The sequence below is a fragment of the Leucoraja erinacea genome, unplaced genomic scaffold (genome assembly GCF_028641065.1).
Source record: "Leucoraja erinacea ecotype New England unplaced genomic scaffold, Leri_hhj_1 Leri_290S, whole genome shotgun sequence".
Lineage (NCBI taxonomy): Eukaryota > Metazoa > Chordata > Chondrichthyes > Rajiformes > Rajidae > Leucoraja > Leucoraja erinaceus.
The window spans coordinates 73663-94435 of record NW_026576191.1 but is presented as its reverse complement, the minus strand read 5'-3'; the positions used below and the strand labels follow the sequence as shown (position 1 = coordinate 94435).

Genomic DNA, 20773 nt, shown 5'->3' with positions numbered 1-20773 from the left:
CCACACCCACACCCCCACACACACACACACACACACACACACACACACACACACACACACACACCCACACACACACACACACACACACACACACCTACCCCCCCACCCACCCCCCCCCCCCCCCCCCCCCCCCCCCCCCCCCACCCCCCCCCCCTCCCCCCCCCCCACCCCCCCTCTCCCCCCCCCCCCCCCCTTCCCCCCCCCCCCCTTCTCCCCCCCCCCCCCTCCCCCCCCCCCCTCTTCACACCCCCCCCCCCCCTCTTCACACCCCGTCCCTCTTCACACCCCCCCCCCCCAATCTCTTCCCACAGGTGGAGGTGGTGGGGAGTCGGCGCTGGAATCTGGAAGTCGCCGCAGAGTCTGTGGAGAGGAAGAGACCGGTCCCACTGACCCCGGAGACTGGAGTCTGGAGCATCTGGCGGTGGGGTGACCAGTTTGATGCATTCACCTCCCCTCCATCCCCTCTCCCAGCCCGTCCCATCCCCGGGAGGGTGGGAGTTTATCTCAGTTACGAGTCCGGGATAGTTACATTTAACGACGCGGACACCAAGTCCCATCTCCACACCTTCACTGGGAATAAATTCACAGAGAAACTTTATCCTTACTTCAGGTCTTGGGATGAAAACCAGTGTCATCATCTCCCACCCCTCCCCAGTCACCCTGCTCCTTTCCCCTCTTCAACCCGCTCACCTCCCATCTCCAAGACCCCATTTCCCTGTTATCCACCCCCCCCCCCCCCATCTCTCCCTCCCTCCGGCTTTACATTTCATTCCGCCTCTTCTCTCCTCATCTGACATCATTTTGTCTCATTTTCACCTCTAGTCATTGTCACTTATTCCACCCACTGATCACCCCCTCACCTGTATCCACCCATCACTTAAAATCGACACAAAATGCTGGAGTAACTCAGCGGTCGAGACCCTTCATCGACCTATCCCTTCTCTCCACAGATGCTGCCTGTCCCGCTGAGTTACTCCAGCTTTTTGTGTCTATCTTCGGTTTAAACCAGCATCTGCAGTTCCTTCTTCCACCAATCACTTGACAGACATTACCCCCCCCCCCCCCCCCCCCTCCCCACACACACACCTCTCTGTTCCAGCTTTCTCTCACTCCCCCATCAGTCTGAAGGGTCGCCTGTCCATTCCCTCCACAGATGCTGCCCGACCCGCTGAGTTCCTCATTTTACTGACAATTGTCCATTCCCGACTCAGCGGACAGCAGCAACGCGCGGGCCGAGCGGCCTCTCTCTCTGTCCCTGTCAGCAGCCGCAGCTGTCCCGCTGCCTTGCAGTCAGAGGGCCGCATCCTTCACCGTGTCCCGGTCACGTCTACACTACGGGCACCGGCCCCAGACTTGGGGGGAAACCTCACCGAATCAAACGGCCCGCTGGGCTGGGGCAGAGAGAGGGAACCGTCGGTGCAGGCGAGGGGTGGGTGGGGAGTGGGAAGTGTAAGGGAGGAAGGAAGACGGGAAGCCGGAGCCCTGGGAAAGGGAGAGGGGGGTGCGGCAGGGAGAGGGGCGGGAGAAGCGGGGAGAGGGGACGGGGCGGAGGGATAGGAGGTGAGAAAGAGAGGAGATGGCACAAAGCTGGGTGACAGTGTGAACTGTGAGGAGGATGCTACGAGGATGAAGGGTGATTTGGGACAGGTTGGGGGAGTGGACAGACACAGGGCAGATGCAGTTTAATGTCTAACTGACTCCTCCCTCATGTGAGATTAGTTGGGAGCGGCCAGGACACTGAACACTCAACACTTGCAGACAAATAACATTCAATCCCCGAGACGGCAGCGCGCGCAGTGGAAAACACTGAACCAACCATGTTGCCCCCCCCCCACCATGTTGCGCCCCCCACCCCCACCATGTTGTGCCCCCCCCACCATGTTTTGCCCCAACCACCATGTCTGTCCCCCCCCCCACCCCCCACCCCCACCATGTTGTGCCCCCCCCACCATGTTGTGCCCCCCCCCCACCCACCATGTGTGCCCCCCACCACCATGTTGCCCCCCCCCCACCATGTTGTGCCCCCACCCCATGTTGCCCCACCATGTTGTGCCCCCCCCCCACCATGTTGTGCCCCCCCACCACCATGTTGCCCCCCCCACCACCATGTTGTGCCCCCCCCCACCCATGTTGTGCCCCCACCCCCCCCCACCATGTGTGCCCCCCCACCACCCCCCCCCACATGTTGCCCCCCCCACCACCACATGTGTGCCCCCCCACCCCCCCCACCATGTTGTGCCCCCCCACCCATGTTGTGCCCCCCACCATGTTGTTCCCCCCCCCCCCACCATGTTGTGCCCCCCCCCCCTTCTCATTTTTTTCCCAATTTAAATCTTCATCAGATTCAGATTCAATTTTAATTGTCATTGTCAGTGTACAGTACAGAGACAACGAAATGCATTATCATTGGCATGATAAAACATCATTGTTATATTGCCAAAGTATAAAACATGACATACATATTTAAAATGCCTAAGTATAATTCCTCCCTCTCTCTTCCTCCCATCCTCCATCTCACTCTCCATCCCTCCCTCTCCCCCCCCCCCCCCTCTCTCTCTCCCCCCCCCCTCTCTCTCTCTCTCTCTCTCTCTCTCTCCTCTCTCTCTCTCTCTCTCTCTCTCTCTCTCTCTCTCTCTCCCCCCCCCTCTCTCTCTCTCTCTCTCTCTCTCTCTCTCTCTCGCTCTCTCTCTCTCTCTCTCTCTCTCTCTCAGTCCTCTCTGCCTGTTCCTGTCAATCACTCTTATCTCACTGTTTCTATCTCTCACTCCCCATCTTTCTCTCTCTGTCTCACAGTCGCTCTGACTGCGGTTTTGTCCCGTTGGTTGTGTCTCTGTTCACCTCTCACTGTCCCACTGCCCCCCCTCTCTCTCTCTCTCCCACACTCCCACACCCTGACAAACCTCTCTGACTGCTGCTCCTGTCCACGACCCTGTCAGATCGTGTCTCTCCGTGTGATGCCACCAGCCCCTGCGCTGGGAAACTCCCCGTGGCTGGGCGCGGATCTGAGTCACTCCGTCCCAAGCGAAGAAGCCGCAGCAGGAAACTGAAACAGAGAGATCTGGAAACGGTTCAGTGGCGAGGCAGCGTTACTGGAGAGCGGGGGAGATCAATGTCCACGTCCCAACCCCCCGCCCGGCTCCCTGCCGCAGATCAGAGCTGGAGATGGCGAGGGGGGGGGGGCGTTGGACAAGGCTCGGTGTCGGGGAGGGCACAAGACACTGTAGTCGCTGGAATCTGGAAAGGGGATCCGTGGGGGAAACGGTGCATGTTGTAGTTTCAGGTGGAGACCCAGCATTCACAGACCCTGATGCAGAGTCTCAGTCTGAAACCGCCACAGACCCTTTTCTACCCCTTTCATCTCCACAGATGCTGCTCGACCCGCTGAGCTTATCGGCTGCTGTTTTGTTTTTAATTGGCATATAGCATGGACACAGGCCATTCGGCCCAACTCATTCATGCCGGCCCTTCCAAACTAGTCGCATTTGCCCACATTTGGGCCACACCCCTCTAAACATTTCCTGATCCATGTATCTGTCCAAGTGTCTCTAGTACCTGCCTCAGCCACAAACTCTGGCAGCTCGTTCCATACTCACCACCCTCTGTGTAAAGAAGCTGCTCCTCAGCTTTCTATTAAATCTTGCCCCTCACACCTTAAACCTGCGTTCTCTGCTTTTTGATTTCCCGACCTTGAGTACAAGACTGTGCATTCACCCAACCCCCCCTCAAAATGTTATACACCTCCATCAGATGACCTCTCAGCCTCCTGCACTCCAAGGAACAACATCCTAGCCTGCCCAACCTCTCCCTGTAGTTCAGGCAACGGAATCATCCTTTATAACAAGAGGAGTTCAATATAGGAGCAAAGAGGTCCTTCTATAGTTGTGCAGAGCCCTAGTGAGACCACACCTGGAGTCTTGTGTGCAGTTTTGGTCCCTTAATTTGAGGAAGGACATTCTTGCTATTGAGGGAGTGCAGCGTAGGTTTACATGGCTAATTCCAGGACTGTCAAATGCTGAGAGAATGGAGCAGCTGGGCTTGTACACTCTGGAGTTTAGAAGGATGAGAGAGGATCTCATTGAAACATATACGATTGTTAAGGGTTTGGACACGCAGGAAACATGTCTCTGGCCAGGGGCCACAGTTTAAGAATAAGAAGTAAGACATTTAGAACGGAGTCTCTCTTTGTCTCTCTCTCTATCTCTCTCTCTGTCCCCCCCTCTCTCTCTGCATCCCTCTGTCTCTCTATCACACACACATTTACTAAGCCTCTGAAGAACCGAATATCTCGGAGAAATCTCACGCAGATCATGGGGAGAACGTTCAAACTCCGTACAGACAGCACCCGTCCTCAGGATCGAACCCGTGTCTCCATCGCTGCATTCGCTGTAAGGCAGCAACTCTACCGCGGCGCCGCTGTGACGGTCCATGTGACCGCCCATATTCAGCAGCTCCACGTCAGTGAAAACATTTTGAACCAGGAAGTGGAGATAAAATGGCTGCAAAAGACCAGGTCGAGAGTTTGACCGAGGAGATAGTTTGTCCCATCTGCCTGGATTTCTTCACCGATCCGGTGACACTGGAGTGCGGGCACAACTTCTGCCGCTCCTGTATCACACAGAGTTGGGACAGGGAGGGGAAAAACTCCTGCCCGGAATGTAGAGAGGAATTTACAGACCGCACCCTCAGGGTGAATCGGGCCTTGGTTAGACTGTCTGAGAAAGCTCGAGCACTGAGCCTGAATCAGACAGAGAAGGAAAGTAAACTTCAGTGCGAGAAACATCAGGAAGAACTGAAGCTGTTTTGTGAAACGGACAAGACGCTGATCTGTGTGATCTGTCGAGATGGGCGGGAACACAAGTCTCACAACTTCAGACCGATAGATGAAGCTGTTGAAATCTACAAGGTAAAAGCAAACCGATATTGATCACATCATTGTGTCATGTCGTGTATATTTTCTGATATTTTTCTTCTCTGATCTGAATCCCAACTCCAGGATCAGGTGAAATCTTCCTTCCAATCGCTCACAAAAAAGAAATCCGAGATCGAGCAAATGGAGCAGCAACAGAAAGAGAAGATTTCTGTTGTTCTGGTGAGGTTTTCCAATTTCGATTTCCTGTGTAGTTTTCATCAATGTGATGCATGTAACGTCAGGACACCTCAAAACAGCGCAAGATAATAGGTGTAGGAGTAGGCCATTCGGCCCTTCGAGCCAGCACCGCCATTCAATGTGATCATGGCTGATCATCCACAATCAGTACCCCGTTCCTGCCTTCTCCCCATATACCCTGACTCCGCTATCGCTATCTAGCTCTCTCTTGAAAGTATCCAGAGAACCGGCCTCCACTGCCCTCTGAGGCAGACAATTCCACCGTCTCACAACTCTCTGTGAGAAAAAGTGTTTCCTCGTCTCCATTCTAAATGGCTTTCCCCTTATTCTTAAACTGTGGCCCTTGGTTCTGGACTCCCCCAACATCGGGAAGATGTTTTTTGCCTCTAGTGTGTCCAAACCCTTAATAATCTTATATGTTTCAATGAGATACCCTCTCATCCTTCTAAACTCCAGAGTGTACAAGCCCAGCTGCTCCATTCTCTCAGCATTTGACAGTCCCGCCATCCCGGGAATTAACCTTGTAAAACTACGCTGCACTCCCTCAATGGCAAGAATGTCCTTCCTCAAATTAGGGGACCAAAACTGCACACACGACTGCAGGTGTGGTCTCACTATGGCTCTGTACAACTGCAGAAGAACGTTTTTGCTCCTATACTCGATTCCTCTTGTTATGAAGGCCAACATGCCATTCACTTTCTTCACTGCCTGCTGTACCGGCATGCTTACTTTCATAGACTGATGAACAAGGATCCCCAGATCCCGTTTTACTTCCCCTTTTCCCAACTTGACGCCATTTAGATAGTAATCTGCCTTCCTGTTTTTTTATACCAAAGTGGATAACCTCACATTTACACACATTAAACGTCATCTGCCAGGCATCTGCCCACTCTCCCAACCTGTCCAAGTCACCCTGCATTCTCATAGCATCCTCCTCACAGTTCACACTGCCACCCAGCTTTGTGTCATCTGCAAATTTGCTAATATTTGAATCCCTTCATCCAAATCATTGATGCATATTGTAAATAGCTGCGGTCCCAGCACCGAGCCTTGCGGTACCCCACTAGACACTGCCTGCCATTCTGAAAGGGACCCGTTAATCCCTACTCTTTGTTTCTTGTCTGCCAACCAATAATCTTTCAAAACTCTTTAGATTCTGGAGTAGTTCCTGAAGATTGGCGGGTAGCAAACGTAACCCCACTTTTTAAGAAGGGAGGGAGAGAGAAAATGGGGAATTACAGACCAGTTAGTCTAACATCGGTAGTGGGGAAACTGCTAGAGTCAGTTATTAAAGATGGGATAGCAGCACATTTGGAAAGTGGTGAAATCATTGGACAAAGTCAGCATGGATTTACGAAAGGTAAATCATGTCTGACGAATCTTATAGAATTTTTCTAGGATGTAACTAGTAGCGTGGATAGGGGAGAACCAGTGGATGTGGTGTATCTGGACTTCCAGAAGGCTTTCGACAAGGTCCCACATAAAAAATTAGTATACAAACTTAAAGCACAAGGCATTGGGGGTTCAGTATTGATGTGGATAGAGAACTGGCTGGCAAACAGGAAGCAAAGAGTAGGAGTAAACGGGTCCTTTTCACAATGGCAGGCAGTGACTAGTGGGGTACCCCAAGGCTCAGTACTGGGACCCCAGCTATTTACAATATATATTAATGATCTGGATGAGGGAATTGAAGGCAATATCTCCAAGTTTGCGGATGACACTAAGCTGGGGGGCAGTGTTAGCTGTGAGGAGGATGCTAGGAGACTGCAGGGGTGACTTGGATAGGCTGGGTGAGTGGGCAAATGTTTGGCAGATGCAGTATAATGTGGATTAATGTGAGGTTATCCATTTTGGTGGCAAAAACAGGAAAGCAGACTATTATCTAAATGGTGGCCGATTGGGAAAGGGGGAGATGCAGCGAGACCTGGGTGTCATGGTACACCAGTCATTGAAGGTAGGCATGCAGGTGCAGCAGGCAGTAAAAAAAGCGAATGGTATGTTAGCTTTCATTGCAAAAGGATTTGAGTATAGGAGCAGAGAGGTTCTACTGCAGTTGTACAGGGTCTTGGTGAGACCACACCTGGAGTATTGCGTACAGTTTTGGTCTCCAAATCTGAGGAAGGACATTATTGCCATAGAGGGAGTGCAGAGACGGTTCACCAGACTGATTCCTGGGATGTCAGGACTGTCTTATGAAGAAAGACTGGATAGACTTGGTTTATACTCTCTAGAATTTAGAAGATTGAGAGGGGATCTTATAGAAACTTACAAAATTCTTACGGGGTTGGACAGGCTAGATGCAGGAAGATTGTTCCCGATGTTAGGGAAGTCCAGGACAAGGGGTCACAGCTTAAGGATAAAGGGGAAATCCTTTAAAACCGAGATGAGAAGAACTTTTTTCACGCAGAGAGTGGTGAATCTCTGGAACTCTCTGCCACAGAGGGTACTTGAGGCCACTCATTTAAGAGGGAGTTAGATGTGGCCCTTGTGGCTAAGGGGATCAGGGGGTATGGAGAGAAGGCAGGTACGGGATACTGAGTTGGATGATCAGCCATGATCATATTGAATGGCGGTGCAGGCTCGAAGGGCCGAATGGCCTACTCCTGCACCTAATTTCTATGTTTCTATGTTTCTATCCATGTCAGCACTCTACCCCCAATACCATGCGTCCTAATTTTGCCCACTAATCTCCTATGTGAGACCTTATCAAATACTTTCTGAAACTTCAGGTACACTACATCCCTTGTCTATTTTCCGAGTTACATCTTCAAAAAATTCCAGAAGATTAGTCAAGCATGATTTCCGTTTTAATATTTTTTATTTTTTTATTATTTTATACAATTTTTTAACAAAACTGAACAAAACAAACAACAAAAAATAAATAAATAAATAAAAACTGAAAAAGACAACAGGAAAAAAAGGCAGGAAAAACAAATAATTATAATTAAAAAATTAAAAAATAAATAAATAAAAATAAATAAAACAAAGTGGCCAGACATAAGAGTATTGGTACAATCCACATGGTGCTACACAGTCATGCATTGCAAAAGCAGAAGTAAAGGTCACAGGACTACATCACTGCAGATAATATGAAATTATGAAATTATTGGACTTTGAGGTGGTTGATAAATGGTTCCCAAACACGTAAAAAGTTGTTTGGTACCTTGGAGTTGTAGAAGCGTATCCTTTCCATCTGTATGATTATTATCATTTCATTGAGCCATTTTTCAAAGCAGGGGGGTGTAGATGATTTCCAGTCTGTTAGGATCATTTTCTTGGCTGCCACCATACCAAGCATCAGTGCTTGTTGTTCTTCAGACGTGAAGTACAAAGCAGTCTCTGAGCATCCAAAAAGTGCCAGTTCTGGATCAGGGAGAATATCTTTTCCATAGACCCCAGAAAACCACTTAAATATTTTAGACCAGTATATTTGTATATGAGGAATACAGAGGAGAGCCAGAATATATGTGTTAAAGAACCATCTGCACTTTTGCATCTGTCACATAATGGAGAAATAGCAGGGTAGATTCGATGTAATTTGGTCTTTGAGTAATGGAGTCTGTGGATGACTTTAAACTGAGTCAGTTTATACCTGACATTGATCGAACAAGTTTGGATTCTGGTCAGACCTTCACTCCAAGTGTCGTCAGCCACCTCGAAATTCAGCTCAGTAGACCAGGCTTCTTTCAGATGGGTAGTGGATACAGAGGTGGTGAATAGACTCACAAAGCGAGATATTAGATGTTTGGAGTCTGGAGGAAGCTGCAGGAGTTCATAGAGTCGGCAACTGTCAGGCATGGTTTGAAAATTTGCAATTTGATCTTTAACGTAGTGCCTAATTTGGAGATAGCGAAAAAAATGAGAGTTGGAAAGGTTAAATTTTGATTTCAGCTGATTAAACGAAGCAAACGTTTTGTCAATATATAGATCTCTGAGGGTCGCAAGGCCCTTGTCCCTCCAGACAGCAAACACCCCATCTGTTTGTGATGGCAAAAAGGAGTGGTTGTGACATATGGGGGTGTAAATAGAGACATTTGACAATGTACTGAAACTTCTTATCTGATTTAAAATTCCAATAGAATTTCTTAAAATGAAGTTCTCACCAACCAACTTATGTGGAGATTCTGTTTTGGAAAAAAGCAAAGTACAGAGGGAGGAATTTTTCACTGCTGTGTTTTCAATGTTTAGCCACAAAGGGGTATTATTATTATTATCCAAAGGTTCATCTGGGAATCCCCATTGCCAGTAAATCAGAGCTCTAGCATTGGCTGCCCAATAGTAGTGCCTAAATATAGGAAGGCCCATGCCTCCCTCCTTTTTTGGCTTTTGAAGATGTGCCTTTGATATACGGTGGGCTTTATAGCCCCAAATGAATGGAAGGATAATGGAGTCCAATTTTTTTTTAAATGATGAAGTAAGAAAAATTGGAAGATTTTGGAATAAATATATGAATCTAGGAACAGACACCATCTTGATAGCGTTAATACGCCCCACTATAGACAAGGGTAAAATCCTCCATTTCTCTATGTTCAGTTTTAACTTTGTAATCATATCAGCATAGTTGAGTTTGAATATAAGTTTGGAGTTTAGGGGTATTTTGAGTCCTAGATATGTAAGATGGTCATATCCTATCTTAAATGGTAGAGCCTCAAGAAAATCTGAATCTATATTGTCTGATAAAGGCATGAACTCACTCTTACTCCAGTTGACTGTGTATCCAGAAAGCTTGCCAAATGATTTAATAAAATCTAACAAGGAAAGAACAGAGGCTTCTGGATCGGAGAGATATAGTAATGTGTCATCGGCGTAATGCCCCACACGACTTTCCACATTCCCCACCTTTATACCCCTGATGTTTGTGTGACTCCTGATACCTATTGCGAGGGGCTCCAGAGCAATATCAAAGAGTAAGGGGGACAGAGGATCTCCCTGTCTGACCCCATGTTGTAAGTCAAAAGTCCAGATTTATCATTATTAGTGAGGATGGATGATGTCGGACAAAGATACACCATTTTGACCCACGCAATAACGGAATCCCCAAACCCAAATCTTTTAAGTGCCTCAAACATATAGGGCCACTCTATCTGATCGAACGCTTTTTCGGCGTCTAAGGACAAGATGGCCGCTCTAGAATCCCGCCTCTTGGTGGAGCTATATAAATTATTCAGGAGTCGACGCACATTACAAAACGAAAATCTACCTGGAATAAACCCTGTCTGATCAGGGTATATAATTGATGAAACATGTTTCCCCAGTCTATTAGCTAGTATTCTTGTGATAGCCTTTTGATCAAAGTTGAGGAGAGCAATAGGCCTGTAGCTACCAGGTTCCGTTTTATCCTTGTCTTTTTTTAACAGGATACATATATTTGACTCGTACAGGGACTTTGGAAACCTGTTATTCTTAATCGAATCATTGATCATCCTAATTAGGAGTGGGACAAGCGACTTATGAAAGGCCTTATAGAATTCGCAACCAAATCCATCTGGTCCAGCCGCTTTCCCCTCGTAAATCAATGCTGACTCGGACCGATCCTGTTACTGTTATCCAAATGTGCCGCTATTTCATCTTTTATAATTGACTCCAGCATCTTCCCCACCACCGATGTCAGGCTAACTGGTCTATAATTCCCCGTTTTCTCTCTCCCGCCTTTCTTAAAAAGTGGGATAACATTAGCTACCCTCCAATCCACAGGAACTGATCCCGAGCCTATAGAACATTGGAACATTATCCCCAATGCATCAATGATTCTACAGCCACTTCCTTAAGTACCCTGAGATGCAGACCATCAGGCCCTGGGGATTTATCAGCCTTCAGTCCCATCAGTCTAAGCAACACCATTTCCTGCCTAATGTGGATTTCCTTCAGTTCCTCCGTCACCCCAGATCCTCTGGCCACTAGTACATCAGGAAGATTGTTTGTAACCTCCTTAGTGAAGACTGATCCAAAGTACCTGTTCAACTCATCTGCCATTTCCTTGTTCCCCATAATAAATTCACCTTTTTCGATCTTCAAGGGTCCAACTTTGGTCTTAACTAATTTTTTCCTCTTCACATACCTGAAGCTTTTACTATCCTCCTTTATATTCTTGGCTAGCTTACCTTAGTACCTCATCTTTTCTCCCCGTATTGCCTTTTTAGTTATCTTCTGTTGCTCTTTAAACGTTACCCAATCCACTTGCTTCCCGCTCATCTTTGCCACGTTGTACTTCTTCTCTTTTATTTTTATACTGTCCCTGACGTCCCTTGTCAGCCACGGTCACCACTTACTCCCCTTGGAATCTTTCTTCCTATTTGGAATGAACAGATCCTGCACCTTCTGTATTATTCCTAGAAATACCTGCCATTGTTGTTCCACTGTCATCCCTGCTAGTGTATCTTTCCAGACAACTTTGGCCAGCTCCTCCCTCATGGCCCCATAGTCCCCTTTATTCAACTGCAACACTGACACCTCCGATCTACCCTTCTCCCTCTCCATTGTTTCCACTGGTGTGACTGCAGGACCAGAGGTCGTAGCCTTAGAATTAAAGGGCGCTCTTTTAGAAAGGAGGTGAGGAGGAACTTAGAAAAGTGGTCATGGTGGCACAGTGATAGAATTGCTGCCTTACAGCACCGGAGACCCGGGTTGGATCCCGACTATGGGTGCTGTCTGCATGGAGTTTGTAAGTTCTCCCCGTAACGTTTTCTCCAAGATCTTCAGTTTCCTCCCACGCTCCAAAGACGTGCAGGGTTGTAGGTTAATAGGCTTGGTAAATGTAAAAAGTGTTAATGTGTGGGGATTACTGGTCGGCACGGACCCGGTGGGCCGAAGGGCCTGATATCGCATTGTATCTCTAAACTAAAAAAAACTAAACATATTTTGTCAGAGGGTAATTCATCTTTGGAACTCATTGCCGCAGAGGGTTGTGGAGGCCAAGTCAGTGGATGTTTTTGAGGCACAGAGAGACCTTTTTTTGATTGGAAACGGTGTCAGGGTTATGGGGAGAAGGCAGGAAAATGGGATTAGGAGGCAGAGATCAGCTATGATTGAGTGGTGGAGTAGAATCGATGGGCCGAATCACCTAATTCTACCTCTATAACTTGTGAACTGTCCACTTTTATCCACATTTCAGATGCATTTGGACAAGGATTTGAGTTGCCACGGTAATTAAAGATACGGATTAAATCCAAGTGAATGTGGGACTATTGTAGATTACTAGGGTTGGCAGCATGGACATGTTGGGCCAAATGGCTTATTTCTGTGCTCAATGCCACAAGGTTGATTGGCCAACTATCCCCTCACATATCGTTAGGAAAGACAACACAGTGACATTATATCTTGATCTTCACCTTTCATTCCACAGGAACAGTCACACAACCTTCAGTCACAGATCACATCCCAGTTTGCTGAACTGCACCAGATTTTCACTGAGAAAGAGCGGCGTGTACTCGCAGATATCCGGGAAGAAGAGGAGAAAATTCGGAACGCAATGGAGAAAAGGCTTCAAGAGATTCAAGCAAATTTAAATTCCATCCAAAAGGAACTCTCAACGTTGCAGGAACAGATGGATCAAAAAGACAACGGGATATTTCTGAAGGTGAGGGGTTACACTACAGTTAGGCAAAGTGAAACTGCACAGTCACAACATGGTGGGTGACATTTCTGAAATGAATGCATCATTTACCAGTCATTCAGAGCTGGGTCAATGTTCCGTCTGTTCCAGCGATGTGCTGCTGTTGTTCCCAAACTAAATGGCCACCTACATAAACTTTGGGATCTCAGGACAGCCTGCAAACTCCTTGAGAAAGAGTCGCAGTGATCTTGTCACTGAGTTCGTTAACGTGTAATATTTCCCCGAAAAGAATGAAAATCTGCAGGAATCATAAGACTACGGGGAGAATCTTCTGTATGGTCAGCATTAGTGGAAAAGGAGTTTGTGGTGTTAGAACATCCCAGTGCAGGCAGTGTAATGATTTTAGCCTAGGATGCACATTGGAATTTGTCCTCCTTAACAGCACTAAATTGGACCTGTTCTATCCCTAGTTATCATTTTACTCTTAAAGGGGAATAGTTCCGTCGGATATTCTTCTGCTGTTCATATACTTGCAGAATCTTGTAGAGGGGGGGAGGGGGGGTAAGTCACAATTATCCGAGGCACATCAAGACCATTTTGCATAGATTTCGTGACCTTAACCATGAAATTATGTTAATAATAAATAATAATAATAATTTTATTTATAGAGCACTTTAAAAACAAACATAGCTGCAACAAAGTGCTGTACATCACTAATCATTGGCAAAAAAGTTAATACACACCAAAAATAACAATCAAAAGAAATAGTAGGAAAAGACATGTAAAATAAAGAAACATCAAAAACACCACAAACAGAAGCAAAGCCTCAGGCATGGTCAAAAGCCAGGGAGTACAAATGCGTTTTAACACTGGATTTGAAGATGGACAGTGAGGGGGCCTGTCTGATGTGCAATGGCAGGGTGTTTCAGAGTGCCGGAGCAGCAACACAGAATGCTCTATCCCCTCTGAGCCTCCGATTAGACCTCGGTACCTCCAGGAGCAGCTGACCAGCTGACCTGAGGGACCGGGCAGGAGCGTATGGGTGGAGCAGCTCAGAGAGGTAAGGCGGGGCGAGCCCATTCAGAGATTTAAAAACAAATAACAGTATCTTAAAATGAACTCGAAAGTGCACCGGGAGCCAGTGGAGAAAGGCCAGAATTGGCGATATGTGCTCCCTCTTTCGAGTCCCTGTTAAAAGGCGAGCAGCAGCATTCTGAACCAACTGGAGACGAGCCAGTGAAGAACGAGCAACACCAAAATAGAGCGCGTTACAGTAATCCAGCCTAGATGTAATAAAGGCATGGATTACTGTTTCAAAATGCTGCTGCTCGAGAATGGGCTTCACCTTCGCCAGCTTCCTTAGGTGAAAGAAGCTGGACTTAACCACCGCGCATATTTGGCGATCTAATTTAAAGTCACTGCCCATCCTAAAAACCAGGTTCACAACTGTTGGCTTCACGTACCTTGACAATGGACCTAAATCAACAAATGGAGGTTCACGGCAGCCATTGGGATCAAATAAAATCACCTCTGTCTTTTTTTTCATTAAATCCAAGAAAGTTTAGGGCCAACCAGGACTTAATGTCATCAAGACAAGACAGATGCGATTTTACAGAAAAGGCGTCTTCCCCCCTCAGCGGCAAATAAAGCTGGTTATCATCTGCATAAGAGTGGAAAGAGATGCCATGCTTTCTAAGGATGGAACCCAGAGGAAGTAGGTACAGCTAGAAAAGCAGGGGCCCCAGAATCGAACCCTGTGGAACCCCATATGACAGGGGAGCGGAAGAGGATTCAAACCCAGCAAGGCTAACACACATGGTTCTGCCCGCCAGATAGGACCTGGACCATCCCAGGGCACTGCCGCAGATGCCCACTAACTGCTGTAGCCGAGATAATAAGATATTATGGTCCACCGTATCAAAGGCGGCAGACAAGTCCAGCAGGACAAGAACCACACAATCCCCAGAATCATTAGCCAGGAGGATGTTGTTAAAAACCCTTAGCAATGCTGACTCCGTGCTGTGCATGGTTTTAAATCCAGACTGGAAGATCTCCCGAATATCATGCTCCTCCAGGAATAGTTTCAGCTAAGCATAAACAACTCTCTCCAGTAATTTAGAAATAAAAGGCAATTTCGAGATGGGTCTAAAATTGGCCAGAACAGATTGATCCAGGCCAGGTTTCTTAAGTAGTGGTTGCACTACCGCATGTTTAAAACTCACGGGGACAACCCCAGAACACAAGCTGCTGTTAATAATGGTAAGAACCGACTGCCCTATACTAGAGAAAACCTCCTTTAAAAGATGTGGAGGGACCGCATCACAAGGAGAACCCGATGGCTTAATATGAGAAACCACATCCTTTAAATACGATATAGTCACAGGCTCAAACTTGTCGAATACCACCAAGCAAGGGACCGAAACAGAAGGGTCAGAGGCAGGTGCTGAAATGTTAGCCCTTAAGGAAACAACCTTATCAACAAAATAGTGCAGGAAGTCATTACACATTTCAGGTGAAGCTTCCAGACAGACAGGCTGCGGGGCATTTAGAACAGAGCATTGTTACAGCATTGGAGGCAACACGAAACTGAATCACCGGGATAATTGCAGGATGAGGGGCTTGTCTCATCTGCAGAGGTTGCATCGATATTCCTTGCAGTTGAAAAGAATGAAGAGTCGTTTCACCATTGTCCCCAAGGTCCACGACTGGATAGAGAGCAGTGAAATCTCTGGAATTCTCCAACCCAGAGACTTTTGGGGATTGAAACTGTTAGCAGTATTTGAACCAGAAGGAGAGACTTTTTTTTGTTGACATTTCCAGGAATTGAACATGAGGGGAAAAAAAGGGGGAGTTCAGTCCTGGGCAAGATTAGCCATGACCACATTGTGGGGATTAACATTGAAATCTAGAACGTGGTGCACACATCATCATTTATCATCAGTCATCCATGAATTGAACATGTAGGGAATGGGGCAAACAGGGGGAAATCTCTTGTGCTTATCCTATTCCCCCTTCAATGTGTCTCCAATATTGGCTTTGGCCACTTTTGTGTGAATGAGTTCCCCGTTCCCTTTACTGCATGACTAATGGGATTTATTAAAGGCCATCCCATATTTCATCTTTGAATTTTAGTCTCCCTAAAAGTAGCTGCTTCTTCTTGCGTATGGCGTGCACAGTCTAAAGCTGTAGGACAACTTGTTCTATTTGATCATATTTGTACACGCCAGGTTGATTGCATTCGTCGAAACAGGATGGACCACGTGAAGGTTCCAATCTCCCACCCCCCTAAAAGTAGCAATACTATTTGTCCCCCCACACATTTAAATCCACAGATAATCTTAAATCGCCCCATCCCTACGTTCCCTGACATCTTCTTCAGATAACACCCCACCATCTCCTCATTCTTGCCCCTAACCTGCACCCTCTCAATGATGGCATCATTTTCATGTACGTTCCTTGTGTTTCCCCCCGTGGTTCTTTGTCCCGACGGAAATACTATTTATATGGCTGTGCAGCTGCCGCAATAAGAGTTGGTTACTAGGAATCTTGTGGCAATCTGCGTGCCATTTCTGTCGTCGGGATATGGATAGTCTGTCTCAGTTATTCAGACGTGTGTCTTTTTTCTTTCAGGAGGCAGCTGGTCGGAGAAGGAGGTAGGACACGCTCTTGATTGAAACGCTGAATGTTTTTGTAGAACAGCTCCGAAAATGTTGAAGCTCAGATTCTAACCAGTTGATAAATATTTGCAGGGTCAGTGATGAAGTTCGTACATTGTCAGTGACAGATGGTGCCTTGCCGATTGAAAAGATTCATCACCACTTTGTGTTGAACACGTTGTGGAGAGAAACCTGTGCCATCCAGCCAGGTAAAACTTGTTCAGTTTCCATTCTTCTTATTGATTACACCTTTAAGTACCACAAATGTAAACATTACGCAGTAACTGTACTCACCTCCACCTCTGGCATCTCGTTCTATCTCTCTACCATCCACTGTCTGAAAACATTGACCTTCAATGCCTTTTCCAACTTTACCATCTCACCTTAAACTGATGCCCTCAAACTTTAGACTTTAGAAAATTCCGTCTTCCATTCTTCAGCCCATTACACCTGCTAATTAAGATCACATTTCATCTCAGATCACCTTCTTCATTCTCCATGACGCCACCAATTTTAGTGTCCTCCACAAACCTATTAACTATGCCACCCACATACTCATACAAAGCGTTCGTATAAATAACGACCAACAATGGAGATGGAGTCGAGCTCTATGTCGCACCCTTTGCGAGAGCCTCCAGTCTGAAAAGCATTCCTCCACCAACCTTCTGTCTCCTGCCTTCAGACCACGGTTGTGCTCCATTGTGTAACTTGCCCTGGATTCGATCAGATCCAAACATCCAGACCACGTACCAGGCAGACGGTTGAAGTTGTTTCTCCAACATAGCAGTAAATATCTGGAATTGTGTGACTAATTGATGGTGACAGGCCATATCGTTGGATATAGGTGAAGGCAAAATAGTTGGATATTGGAAAGATCATTAAATTGAGGGGTATGGGGAAGTCAAACTGAAGATGAACTGGAGCCAGCTTCGATTAAGCCATGATCACATTGAACAGAGGATAGGCCTGTGAGGCGGAGCCTACTCCGCACCTATTTTCTTCCTGCATTATGTTTTTTTTCTACTTATTCAAAGATAAACTTTGCACAGAGCGAGTGTAGCAACGATTGACAATATTTGGTTCTGTAATGATATTTGTTGTGTGTGTGACATTGAGTAGACTCTGCCTGTGTGCTCGAGAGTTCAGTTGTATTTGAGGAGATCTCTGGGAAACACAAAGTTCCTACAGGGCTCAGTGGGCTGGATGCAGGGAGGATGTTTCCCCTGTCTGAGGGGTCTGGAACCAGCGGACACCCTCTCAGAATGTGGGCTGGACCATTTAGGACAGAGACAAGGAGACATTACTGCACGCAGATACTGGGCAGCCTTTGGATTTCCCAGCACCGATGGCTGTGGATAATCAGTCATTCAGTGCTCTTGGAGCCAGAGAGCCATGGTTGTACATTACAGAGTCAGGCCCTTCGTCCCATCACATACTTGTCCACCTTTTTCCACAGCCACACAAATCCCATTTGCCCACATTAGAACCGTATTATTCTACACCTCGTTTGCTAAATCGCAATGCCTCTTAGATGTAGTGATTACATCTAATTCCATCACCTCCACTGGCAAAATATTCCAGGTATTAACAACTCTTTGTGTGAAGAAAACTGTGTCCTCCAGTAATGATATACCTGCATGACAATAAGGTTTCAATGATCCGGCCTATATCCTGCTGCAGACTTTGACAGGTTTCCTTGTTATCCACAACATTACCCGTTTTCTAAAAACTTTGTAGTCACACCTCCCACATTCACATCCAAGCCGTGAAAACATCAAATAAACAGCAAAGGTTGCAGCACGGATCTCTGCTGCACACCACCAGTCCCAGACCTCCAGGCAGCAAAATCATCCTTCTACCGCTACCTTCTACCTCCAACCACCAAGTCAATTGTGGGTCCATTTTACCAACTGGTCTGGGATCCCACCTGCCTTTGTTTTCTGGACCAGCCTCACATGTAAAACATTGTCAAGTCCCTCAGTGACGTTCATATATTGCTTCACCATGACATCAGAGTGTTCTTGGTTGTACAGACGCATCAAATCCACCCTCCACTAAAGAAAGCAAGTAAACAGTAGCAGATTGCCTCGCCCGTCCAGTCCACTCCCGTTCAGTATGATCACGGCAACTCCACCCCACATCTCTACATCCTCTTTAACCACCTCTAATTACCACTCACATCCGACTCCTCATCTTCCAATCTGCCTCTCCCTCGCCATCTACTGGCAAGATATTTGAATATCTGCCTGAAGAATGGTCTCCTGAAGAACTATAAAAGATGAAATAGCCGCACATTTGGATATCAGTGACAGGATCGGTCCGAGTCAGCATGGATTTACGAGGGGGAAGTCATGCTTGACTAGTCTGCTGGAATTTTTGAGGATGTAACTGGGAAAATGGACAAGGGAGACCCAGTGGATGTAGTGTACCTGGACTTCAGAAACTATTTGATGAGGTCCCACACAGGGGATTAGTGGGCAAAATTAGAGCACATGGTATTGGGGGTAGAGTGCTGGCATGGATAGAGAAGTGGTTGGCAGACAGAAAACAAAGAGTAGGGATTAACAGATCCCTTTCAGAATGGCAGGCAGTGACTAGTGGGGTACCGCAAGGCTCGGTGCTGGGACCAGCAGTGACTAGTGGGGTACCGCAAGACTCGGTGCTGGGGAACTAGTGGGGGGAACGCAGCTATTTACAATATACATCAATGATTTAGATGAAGGGATTCAAAGTAACATTAGCAAATTTGCAGATGACACAAAGCTGGGTGGCAGTGTGAACTGTGAGAGGGATGCTTTGAGGATGCAGGGTGACTTGGACAGGCTGGGTGAGTGGGCAGATGCATGGCAGATGCAGTTTAATGCGGATTAATGTGAGGTTAACCACTTTGGTGGCACAACCCGGAAGGCAGATTATTATCTGAATGGTGTCAAGTTGGGAAAGGGGGGAGTACAACGAGATCTAGAGGTCCTTGTTCATCTGTCAATGTAAGTAAGCATGCAGGTACAGCAGGCAGTGAAGAGAATAGCATGTTGGCCTTCATAACAAGAGGAGTTGAGTATAGGAGCAAAGAGGCCCTTCTGCAGTTGTACAGGGCCCTAGTGAGACTACAACTGGAGTATTGTGTGCAGTTTTGGTCTCCTAATTTGAGAAAGGACATTCTTGCTATTGAGGGAGTGCAGCGTAGGTTCACCAGGTTAATTCCTGGGTTTGCGGGACTGTCATATGTTGATAGAATGGAGCAGCTGGGGATCTTATTGAAACATATAAGATTAATAAGGGATTGGACACGCTACAGACCTGATCCTGATGTTGGAGGAGTCCAGAACTAGGGGCCATAATTTAGAACGGGGATGAGGAAACACTTTTTCACCAAGAGAGTTGTGACTCTGTGCAGTCAGGGGATATGGGGAGAAGGCAGGAACTGGGTACTGATTGGGGATGATCAGCCATGATCACATTGAATGGCGGTGCTGGCTCGAAGGGCCGAATGGCCTCCTCCTGCACCTATTGTCTATTGCCTATTGTCACTCGTCCTCCCCGTACACCCTCCCCGCCTCACGAAATTCCCCTCTCCATCCCTGGCTAAAAACTCCGTGACAGATGTCTGTTGTCCACCCGATGTTGTTGTGGGTGAAACCCCGGGCAAGGTTTCAGTTGTCCGCCCGCCTGTGCCCGAGTCTCCCCCCGACCCCCGGGGACTCTCTGATTCTCTGCTTCTCCCCCCAGTCTCCGTCACCCTGGATGTGGAAACAGCGCATGCGGAGCTCGAGGTGTCTGAGGATCGGAAGAGGGTGAGATGGACCGGGACCGGGAGGAGTCTCCCTGACACCGGGAAGAGGTTTACATACTGGCCGTGTGTGCTGGGATCGGAGGGATTCACATCGGGGAGACATTACTGGGAGGTGGAGGTGGCGGGGAGTGAGTGCTGGAGTCTGGGAGTCGCCGCAGAGTCTGTGGAGAGGAAGGGACCGGTCACACTGACCCCGGAGACTGGAGTCTGGAGCATCTGGCGGTGGGGTGACGAGTTTGATGCATTCACCTCCCCTCCATCCCCTCTCCCCGCCCGTCCCATCCCCGGGAGGGTGGGAGTTTATCTCAGTTACGAGTCCGGGACAGTTTCATTTTACGACGCGGACACCAAGTCCCATCTCCACACCTTCACTGGGAATAAATTCACGGAGAAACTTTATCCTTTCTTCTGGACTTGGGATGGAAACCAGTGGCTGAGAATCTGCTCCGGTTCCGCTCCGGGTGTGTAAAATAAATGTAAATGTGGGAAGAGTGAAATAAACAGCAACTGAAATCAGAGCTGTCTGTCTGTCTGTCTGTCTGTCGATCCGTTCATTTTAACGCGTTAACCGCGTCCGGCAACGGAACAGAAATTACTTTTGTGAAAATATAAAGATTGAAACAATCTCCCTTCCCGCGGGTTCAGCAGCAGCCGCGGGCGGCGGG

At 47.4% G+C, this 20773-nt stretch overlaps 1 protein-coding gene across 1 annotated transcript; it reads left to right on the top strand.

The window, feature by feature from the left end:
• The first annotated feature begins 4451 nt into the window (after positions 1-4451).
• On the top strand, positions 4452-20624 carry LOC129693425 (zinc-binding protein A33-like). The gene is made up of 6 exons (XM_055630252.1): positions 4452-4903; positions 4994-5089; positions 12450-12683; positions 16290-16312; positions 16409-16524; positions 20045-20624. Exons 1-6 carry the CDS (start codon positions 4493-4495, stop codon positions 20575-20577), a joined length of 1413 nt encoding a protein of 470 aa, XP_055486227.1. The 5' UTR covers positions 4452-4492; the 3' UTR covers positions 20578-20624.
• Positions 20625-20773: the final 149 nt, after the last annotated feature.

What these genes read in the sequence shown, in the direction of transcription:
- LOC129693425 (XM_055630252.1), top strand. Translation starts at nt 4,493, where the DNA reads ATGGCTGCAAAAGACCAGGTCGAGAGTTTGACCGAGGAGATAGTTTGT. An exon ending in AAGCTGTTGAAATCTACAAG is followed by an intron (nt 4,904 to 4,993) that starts GTAAAAGCAAAC and finishes TCCCAACTCCAG; the next exon opens with GATCAGGTGAAATCTTCCTT. An exon ending in GCAGCTGGTCGGAGAAGGAG is followed by an intron (nt 16,313 to 16,408) that starts GTAGGACACGCT and finishes AAATATTTGCAG; the next exon opens with GGTCAGTGATGAAGTTCGTA.